Raw genomic sequence first — 10,011 nt, 5'->3', positions numbered from 1 at the left:
TTTTCTTAATCCACATCATCTCAGGTCAATGTACGACTCAGCCAGAGGAGAGATTTTCACGTCTCTTTCTCCTTGGGGGTTTGAAATTTAAAATGAATTTCCACAGGAGCTAAGTCCATCAGAGCTGGAAAGATGCAGAAACCAACTTCTTTAGGAGTCTGAAACTTACCTCTACGCCTGTGGGGAGACTAATCTGGTGACCTGCAGTCACTGGCCGGAGGCTTTCCGATACAGTGGACGTGAGCACAGACTGACAGCCTGGAGGCAGCACCGCTGGGAGGTGTGCCGGAGCTGGAAGCCCCTGCTCTCCCTGCACGTTGTGCTCAGTGAGTGAATGCGGGCAGTGGCAGAATGGGACCTGGCACACCTGGGCTCAGCGACTCTCTTCTCTGAAGGCCCCAGGCCCTTTAAACTCTGCAGCCAGACACGGCAGCAAGAATGAATGTGCACTTCCAGCCCAGTTGCTTTTCAATGAAGTTTTATTAGAAGGGCACTTACAGGAGGAAGAGAGGAGAGAGGACACATTTAACAACAGGGGTAAATGCTTAAACAGGTGCTCAGCTCTTAAGATACAAAAGTTAGAAAAATCTAAAACACTATAAATACATACATGCTTTTTACAAAGGGTATTAAAAGGTCAGGCTGGCTGAGAAGGGAAGGTAATCAGCATCCTCCGTTCTCTTCCCCACCCAAGCAGGAGTCCCGCCCAGGACAGCCTAGTTGCAACAGCAGCACTGAAGGTGAATGAAGGCTTCTTGGGGGCAGGTGGCTCCAGCCCTCTGTACAGTTCTCGCCCCTGGGAAGGGAGAGGGGCTGGGTTCAGAGGCCCCTGTGGACGGGCCTGCGTTGGCCTGAGCTAGCTGCCTGTGTTCACATGCTGCCACACAGGGAGCCAGCCTGGGTTGGTGGCTCTGGGGGCCAAGCCACTGTCCTCGGGAGGAGAGCCGTTTCCAACTTTCTTCCAAAATTAAATAGTTATCTGTCTTGGTTTTAAGAAATTATTACATAAATATAAAAACACCAGAATGCTCGAGTGTACATTACTTCAGCATAAAAAAAAATTACAGGATCACTTGAGAGAATTTCTCAATCCAGTTTACACAATACATGAGTTTTTCTTTGTGATAGCCGTGTTTCTGAAAGGTTGCTTGTATAGCAAGTCATCTCCCCACTCTCCCATCAGAGAGGCCTCTTCAGTTTTGATCCATACATTTTTCTGCTTTCCTACCCACTTGAGAAGTGGCTGATACTCCTCAAAGACTGTTACTTGAAGGAAGGTTCTAGAAGGGAACATCTATACCACACCAGAGTGACTATGTTGAGGTTTTCTTCTAGCAAAGATGTAGATTAGGGAGAAAACTCCCAACTCTGCCACTTGAAGTCACAGTGAGATACAGGGTTCAGAACCAAACATGCGCCCTCTCGCTACTGGTAACCCCCTTGATAAACAGTCCTAGGAGCACATGCCAATTCCTGTCCCTCCCTTCTCTTACAGACTACAGAGAGTGGCCTAATGGGAGCTCTGGCCCTGCAGAGGTCCTCAGAGCCTCAGAAATGGCAGCTTGGGGCTGCAAATGAAATCAGATCTCTGCTTTCTCCCCAAATGACTCGCATGCATGCATGACATGCACACATAACTTCAAGAAAACTTTTTTCTGCGGTTTGAGTAAAAGCATTTAGCCCTGGAATATGTCCAAACTCCAGGAAGCCAGAGGGAGATGGAGAAAAACAAACTGAAGCACAAGATATGTGCTACAGCTCATTCCAATACGTTAACAATGATTTAAAAAAATAATCACCACGGACGATTAAAAAAAAAACCTCACAGACAACATAAGGACAATGGAAGAGTCTGCCAGCAGCCTTGCCCTGCTGTCTGTTCCTCCTAAGAGTCAAAGTCCCCGCTCCTGACTCTGGGTTTGTCTCAAAATGTCAGGTCTGCAGCCTGCCAGGAAGGTGGCCAGTGGAGATGACGTGCCAGCACAGGCCTGTAACCCGAACTGCCAGGGCGGCTACCTACTTGCGCTGGAAGGCTCCCAGTACTAAATAAAGTTAGGAGTGGGGAGGGTGTGGGAGGAGAGGAAAGGGAACAGAAGCTGGCTCCCAGGGGAGGTGCCAAGGCCAGGACCTAGGGCCCCTGCGCTGTAGCCACACCCGGGTCAGCATCGCCGCAAGCCGCAAGGTGAGGGCGGCCTGGCGGGGAGCCCGGGGCCGGGGAGCAGGCATGTCCTGCAGCCTGGGCAGTGACACCAAAAGCACCCTCCAGCAGCTGCCATCACCCCGAGAACCGCCCTCCTCCTGCCCCTTCACCTGTCCTGTCTTTCAATGTATAAATGCCTTTATGCAATAGGGTTTTAAAACTACTTTTTATGACTTGTAGGACACTAATATCACACATGCCTCAAAGCCACTTACGCAGCCTCTCTGATGGGAATGAAACCAGATCCTAACCTCTAGGTACAACCAAATTTTCTTTTGAAGGGTGCTGAACGTGGTCTTACCCACTTTTTCCTCACCCATCTTCCTTCAGCAGTCTAGTTATAAAGAAAAAAGGCCAAGTAAGTAGCTTTAGGGAAAAAACACAACAAATCCATGCCTCCTACAAAGATTCTTTAGCTTTCAGCATTGTGGGTTCTAAGACGCCATCTAGATGCAACCAGACATGACCAACCAGATCACCCAAATTGGGCTGTACCTGAAGCCAGCTCCCAAGTACCTGGAGGACAGCTGTGTGCCGTAGGGAGTGCTCTCAGGAGATGACGGGCCCCTGGAGACTGCTCCCCGTGGCTTTTAGTAGGGGCACCACGACGGCTCCAGCCTAGGCCAAACTGAAGTTAGAAGCCATACCACCAGTCTCAGGCCTGACGGGGGGCAGAAACACACATCCAGGAGGTTCACATGATTTCTTGTATCTGTAAAAAGCAGTCCACGATCATTTCACACCAGGCAGAAACTTCAGAGCCACAGCATCTGGCCTCAGGTGGAGTGAGGGGCTGTGTGGTGTCTCTGGACTCTGACAACAGCCCTGTGTGAAGACTAGTCCACGTCTGGCAAGGCACTCCTGCCTGCTGCTGTGTCCTCTGGAGGCATGGTGAGCAGCCCTCCTACCTGGACTTCGGGGCTGGAGCTTCTGAGGCCTAGGGTCCTGCGAGCAAGGCACCAGGAAGCACCCAGTGTCTCCACACAGCATCACAAATGTCATCACATTTGAGGTTTATACCTGCCAAAAGTACACAACTTTCTTCCCTTCACCTGGAATAATACAGGACTTCCATAGGAAATCCCTTTATTTTTCCTGGTAGAAAACCATGCAAAAAATATGGGATAACTCATTTCATACAAAAAACAGCAGCAAAGAATAAAGTACCAATTGCAAGTGACAATTCCATCTGCTGCATTCTGCAAAAGGTCAGTATAAGGGGGCTCTTTTTTTTCCAGTTGAAATAATCTATAGTAGTTTCCTCACTAATTGCCACCGGGAGCGATACTTACTACACATTCTAACTGCTAGAGTTGTCACTGCCGGTCCTCTGCCGTGAGCTAGATAATCTCATCCCTCAGGGGAAAGATGACAGACCTCTTGGCACCAATTCTGCAGTTTTCAAAGGTGTAAAAATAATTTTTTTTAATAGCCCTTTTATTTCTTTGTCGGCCTGAGATCTTTCCCTCTTGGTGAATTTGCTTTTGTCAGTTTCAGCTTCCAAAAGTACTGGCAGGTGTCTTCTTAACAAAACCTGGAAAAAGCTTCACTTTGGGAGAGAAGTTGCTGGGTCCCACTCTGGTTTCCCAGTCAGTGTGTCACCCGGGGTGTTTGTTTTTTTAAAAAATCAAATGTTTAAAAGACCATATGATACAGTTCATTTAATTAACGCAACTGACTATACCAACCAATACAGCCAAATGCATGAGAAAGCGGAGCGAGCTCTTACAGGTGACCGGACACCCTTGCACACCTCATGGACAGCTACCTCCTGGGAACACTTCCCGTGATTCGGATCTCTCTTGAGATTAACATGATGATACAAACTGTATGTTGGGTATGTGCTGAGCCTCAACAGATCCTGCCAACTGCTGAAAATGAGGGCAAATTTAAGATCATTTTTAAAGAAGAGGTGTCTTTCCACCCCTTGCCACCGGTCCCTATGTGCTCGATTCTAGACACAATCAGTAGGCTCAGAGAGGTGGAGACAGACGAGCCCCTTCCCCGCCGCAAGTCAATCCAGCGCCCAGGTACATGGTCTGCTCCTGCTGGGGTTTGGGAATATTCAGCGGAAGGGGAGGGCTGGGCCCATGGTGTGCTCAGACCCCTGCAAGCTTCTCCCTGCCCAGAGCACCCAAGGCAAAGTCCACACTCCAGTCCTAACCAGGGGGCCAGTTCCTGTTGGGCACTGACATCTCAGTTTGCTGTCTTTAAGAAAGAAGGGGACCAGGGGAGGGGCAGGCGGTGAAACACTACCTGTTTGCTCACGCCACCAGAGCAGAAGCCATTTCTTACCCTTCATACTGGGGCCGAAGGGCCACCGTGTTCAGCAGACAGCTGTTCACAGAAATTCACCTCTGGGTTTGCTTTCGTGTTTTGGAAAACAGGCTGATGCCACTTTAGTTGAGGGAGAAAAATTTCTTCTTTTGACACCAGTGAGTTGAGTTCTGATTTCTCCACCTCCTACATGGCCCTCTTCCCCAGATCCACCCTCCCTACCCTCCCCCTTCACTCGCAGTGTCCCTAAGACACGCTGGAGCAGCGGATGCTAGGGGAGCCCATCTGGGTGAGGACCTTGTCAAGCCACTGCAAAGGTCCATTCAGGTGCAGCTCAATCCAGCAGGGGGTGCTGGTCACAGTTTGTCTCCTGCAAGACATTTGAGAAAAGGGTGGGTGGGGGCCATTTAGAAGATCCAGTAGCACACAGATGCATCAGAGTGGCTTCTCCTGATCTGGTGTCAGTCTTCTTCCCAGAGCCAGAGCTACAGCCTGCCCTGCCAGACCCAGTCCTGGAGAAGGTGCCACCAACTTGCTGAAACTGCCTGCCAAACTCCTCCAAGCAGGAAGGGAAAGGAGGTGGCCCCCTTAGAGAGAAACATGTAAGGCAAATTCCAGGGTGCCCCAGAGGCCCACCGGTTGCCGTGACGGGCGCCTGATGGAGAACCTCCAGCCAGAGCAAAGGTCTTCCCAGCCCCCCGTCCTAAGTGGGCACCCACAGTCCCCCCGCCTCCAGTCCTGGCAGGCCACGGTGACGGGCGTCTGTCTGGTTGAGGGGTGTTTTTTTACAAAGCGCCGACAGAGTCCGCATGCCGTTGGTCCCCAATGTGCTGATATAATTCCCATCTATGGCCTTATTTTGGAAAATCTTACGAGCAGAGCGAGCCATGGAACAATTACTGGAAAAAAACTAAGGCACACCACACGTTTCTTTTCCCCAAAGCCCTCTGTCTAAATTCGGGCTGGTTGATGACGCAGCTCGCAGGCGAGCTCCCAAAGGCCTCCGCTGAGCAAAAGGCTATCTGCTGAGGCCGGAGGTGCGGGTGCCAGCTGGAGGTGAGAGGCCCGGGCCCCAGGCCCGGCTCTGGGCCACCTCACAGGAAGGGATGAAACCTTCCTCTCCTTGGCCCAGGAGGCAGAGGAGGGCGAGACTGTTCTGGGAAGGGGCCGCGCCGCCGGTCAGGCTGCTCCACAGTGCTGCCAGGCAGCAGTGACGTGGTGGGCTGCACAGGCCGGGGTGTGCTGGCAGCGTGTCCTGTGCGGTGACACAGTGGCCCCAGGGAAAGGCTCCGGCCAACAAAGGGCCTCTTCCCCCAGCACTTGAAGCTGGGCAGCTGCGTGCCGCGCCAGGTTGAGAGCCGCCAACCCCAGGGCACCACCCTCCTCGCCTGGCCCGCGCATCGTCTGAGCGGAAGGTTAGAAACGGGCTCGCAGACTCGGCCCCGGGGTGCCTGCCTGACCTGGGTGCCTGCGTGCGACCCTCAAAACGCCAGTCTGAGTGTTAGGAGGGACAGACCTCCCTCTGGCTCCTTCCCACTGGGTCCATCTTTAAATATTTCCCTTCCCCAACAAAAAACAAGACTAGTTTTCTAACCTTTCTTGTTGCCTAAATGATTCCAGCCAAGGCTAAGAGGTGAGCTACAATGTCCCTCGGGCTGGGCCCGTGGGCCTAGGCTGATCTCAGGCTGTTATCAGCCTGAAGGCTGACCACTCGGACTGCCCAATTGGTCACACCTCCCAGATTTGAGAGAGACCCCACAGACCAACGGCTGTGTTCCCCAGCACTGTGGGGCAGACACGGGGAACAGCAGCTAAAATACGGTAAATGACAGACGAGGATTTTACGGACCGAAATCCTCTAATGAGAATCTGACTTTCCATAAGTCACGCTCATCTGGATTTCATTATAAATGGTGGCCCAGAGCCAATACTGAAATGGGTTTGGCCCGGGTGCAGAATGACTGCAAAACAAAATGGATTCCAAACATCTGGGAAAATGAAGAGAAGGGGGGAGTAACTTGCGAGGTACTGGCTCGGGCTGACGTGTGGGCGCCCCTGCCTCTGCCGTGGAGTGGGGGCTGGGTGCACAGACCCGCCTTTCGAGGAAGCTCCTGTGCAGGTGTGGAAAGAAAAGGAACAGGCAGCTTAGGCCCACACCCGAGTGGTCTGAGAGCTTCGACAGAGCGGACCAGGGACGTCCCCTGACCAGTGCTGCGTTTAAACCAGTACGTGAAATTCTGAAAGAAAATCATTTCTGAGCAAGTGAATATTGTTCCTTTGACTGCTGGCATCTCCTCCTCTCTTCCCTGCTTTCTCAGTTTTAAAACCCTAGATCCTCAGGATTACCAGGTCAGAGAAGGAGCCACAGAGGAGGGAAGGAACCCTGAGGGGGAGACTTAACTCCTTGGAGAGGGTCGTCCTAAAATCATCTGCCCAGAAGAAACGAGGAAGATGCAAAGAGGGTGCAGTAGCAGGCTCAGCGTTTCCACCAGTGATGTGACTTCAGGCAAGTCAGTTCCCTCCCTGGGCCTTCGTTCCCTCATCTGTACAACAGGGATGATACCAACATCCCCACCCAGGGTTGTGACGATGAGATGCTGCCCGTGCCTGAGACACTGAAACGATGGGCAAGCACTGCTCGCTCTTCCTCGTCTAATGGGACTCGGCCCCATGCTGATCCCCGGTCCTTCTGCTCTTCGGGGAGAGGGCCAGCCTAGCTCATCTCTGAGGAGCCCCTGCTCAGCTGTTCTGAGTCACCTGTGGCCCCTGCGCCCCTAGGACAGGCACCCCAGCACCCACCTGTACTCGGCTCCCCAGCCTTTGACAAAGCTCATGCGAATGGTGCACATGCGGGTCAGCTGGTACACGGCCTCGAAGCCCTGGTTGACAGACTGAGCCAAGAGGGCGGCAAACTCCTGGTTGTTGAAGATCTTCAGGTTGCATCCTGCCAACAGGACAGACGCAGAGCTCACGGGGACGAAGACGGTACTTGGCCTGAGCGCCCCTCCTGGTTAAAGCCACCCCCAAGGTCACCCCCCAGACCAGCATTTCCGCATTAGCCACAGACTCCACGCTCAGCCGCCTGCTGGGGGCAGCCCATGTGGTCTCCACCCTGAAGCCACCGCCACTTCAATAGGGAGGTGCAGCCGACACAGCTGTAGAGGGTGCTCAACCCTGGTCCATAAGTTCTAGTTCCCAGAGCAGGGGGAAGGCTGAGGGAGACAGTCAGGTGGGGGGCTCTGCCCTGGGTGAAGGGGCCAGGCGGAACTCCAGGGAACAGAGAGACAGGGCTGTGACCCGGAGGTACCCTTGGTGTGGGGCCTGGGGAACAGAAGGCCGTGCCCTTCGACGGAGGGGGCGCCGGACAGGGCAGCTGAGAGGCTGCCCAGCCTGCCATGCCAACAGGAAGTTCAGCAGAGGGTCCTGGGCACCTTCCACCCAGGGTTCTCCGATGAATCCACCTCCACTGGGACCGGGGGTAGCGAGAGATCTGGGCACAAAGCTGGGTTAGGGTGACATTCACAGGAAAGTGAAGGTGTGTGCCTAACTCTTCCAGCAGTACAACCAGAGACAGGCACACGTGAAACGCACAATAAATCTCCTGTTTGAAGTCCTACAGCCCAAGTGCCAGGAATGTGTCAACAAGAAAAAGAAAAAGACAAAAGCACATGCCGGAAATGCCCCAAAGGTGAGCTGAGGTGACGCTCGCTAGCGGGCCAGCACTGACTGGGCCCCTCGGCTGGCTGTGCGACTCTGGGCTGGTTCCTTTCTCTTCTAAGCCCATATCTCCCTTGTGAAAGGAGAGGCTGGCCTCAAGAGCCCCCAGCGCCGACATTCCAAGAACTGACAGCCAGCACCACAGCCAGCTCTGCCCGAACCAGAGAGGCTGGGAGGGCCAAGGGGTGGGCAGGAAGCCAAAAGTGCAGCTGGGCTTCCTCTCCTCGTCTTCTCTAAGGGGACAGGAGGTGGAGCACGGCCCACAGTGGCCTCCAGCCCCCTGCCCAGCGAGCAGCAGAGGAGCACACAGCCCGAGGCTCATCCTGGCTCGGCCACTTACTAGCTGTGCGTCCTGTGCAGGTGACTTAACCTCTCTGAGCTTATTTCAACATGCCTCCTTGCCTGGAAAGCTAGAGTAACTGGAGAGGACCAAGTGAGCCCCAAGATAGACACGTGCTCTGTAAACGCAACCGCACGACCTTCTGGGAACACAGAGCACCGCTAGCATCTCAAACTGCATTCTTCAACTGACCTTGCCCATGACCCGCCACACCACCATCATCTGCCTCTTGGCAGGCAGGGAGACATACCACACTCGTGCCGAAGGCAATGGCCTGAGCCACACATTCCACCCGCCAGGCGCAGTCCACGCCCTGCGGCTGCATGTCCTGGGAGAGGGGGCCTCAGGGGCTTTCTGCCTCTGCTTTCTATGCAAGGTTCTAGGTAAGATCAGTCTCTTGCCTGGTTTTCTACCTAGGGCTGGCCCTGTCCACACCACCCTCTGAGGTGAGCCAGGTGAGTCCTCCACGCCCTGGAATACATAGTCCTACTCAGAAAACCCTCAACTGTCCCCTTGAGTAAACGTGATCTTGTGTCCTTCCATGGCCCGGTCCCATCATATTTTCTAAACACGTCCCTGACTGTCTTAAACAGCCTCCACCACAGCCAGAGTGCAGCCCACACGTGCCTTGCCCTCCTTCACCTCTAGGCCTTTGCCCATATCATCCCCTCTGCCTTGGAATGCCCTCGTCCCTGCCCCCATCACCCTGTGGCTACTCCTTCCACACAGGTGCGGGCCCATGGCTCCTTGCAAGCCCAAATGCCTTATCCTCCATGAAGCCGCCTCTGAACCATCCTAACAGTTAAATGCTTTTCCCCCTTGGTTCCAAGAGCATGTGACCTGTGCTGCCTGCTCTGTGCTTAGCACCACCCTCTCTTGTGTTAAGCACATTTGGGTCTTTGCCTTGTACACTCAGCTGATGGGTACACTCTGAGAGGGCAGCAGTAGGGCTTCCTGTACCCTCCCATCCCCCTGCAGCTTCCAGCATGGCTGTAGGAAGGGAGGAGGAAGGGAAGAAGGAAGCAAACAAGCATACTACCTCAGCATCTGTGCACACAGGCAGGAAACAGGTACCCACAGATCAAAGGCAGACCTGTCAGATGCTGCGTCTGTTCTGCGGAGGTTCCAGGAGGTCACAGTGAGACAGCAAGGCACAGAGAAAACGCAAGTGAAGCATCTCCAGATTGTCAGTGCAAACACCAATGAGGAGAAAAGGAAGAAGAAGGCTTTCCCGCCTCCCGGGCATGCGCCGCAGAGGAGAGGCCCACAGGGAAGGGTGTGTAGATGGTGGTACCTGGTGGAATCTTGCAGACGGTGGCTGGGTGCCAGCCATAGCGCTGGTTACAGTTGGGAGACTGCACAAAGATGGCGCTGTCACTGAGGCATTCTGCGAAGACCTCCCCTCCAATGTAGTACAGCCGCACACCCCGCCCTAGAGAGATTCAGGTTAGCCTGGACCGGCTCTCTGGCCCCCACA

General features: G+C 53.8%; 1 protein-coding gene across 2 annotated transcripts in view; it reads right to left on the bottom strand.

Annotated features, from left to right (window-relative positions):
- Window positions 1-461: 461 nt before the first annotated feature.
- SMAD3 (SMAD family member 3) overlaps window positions 462-10,011 on the bottom strand; it is a 126,915-nt gene continuing 117,365 nt past the window's right edge. For both annotated transcript variants that reach the window (XM_061430162.1, XM_061430163.1), the window contains exons 7-9: window positions 9,829-9,966; window positions 7,277-7,421; window positions 462-4,847 (exon numbers count right to left, since the gene is read on the bottom strand). In XM_061430162.1, the coding sequence (XP_061286146.1) occupies window positions 4,724-4,847; window positions 7,277-7,421; window positions 9,829-9,966 (407 nt within the window). In that variant the 3' untranslated portion in view covers window positions 462-4,723. The remainder of the gene's footprint in view (window positions 4,848-7,276; window positions 7,422-9,828; window positions 9,967-10,011) is intronic.

The sequence above is a fragment of the Bos javanicus genome, chromosome 10 (assembly GCF_032452875.1).
Source record: "Bos javanicus breed banteng chromosome 10, ARS-OSU_banteng_1.0, whole genome shotgun sequence".
NCBI lineage: Eukaryota > Metazoa > Chordata > Mammalia > Artiodactyla > Bovidae > Bos > Bos javanicus.
Note: the sequence above shows the minus strand (reverse complement) of the source record. Positions and strands in the feature narration are given on the sequence as shown.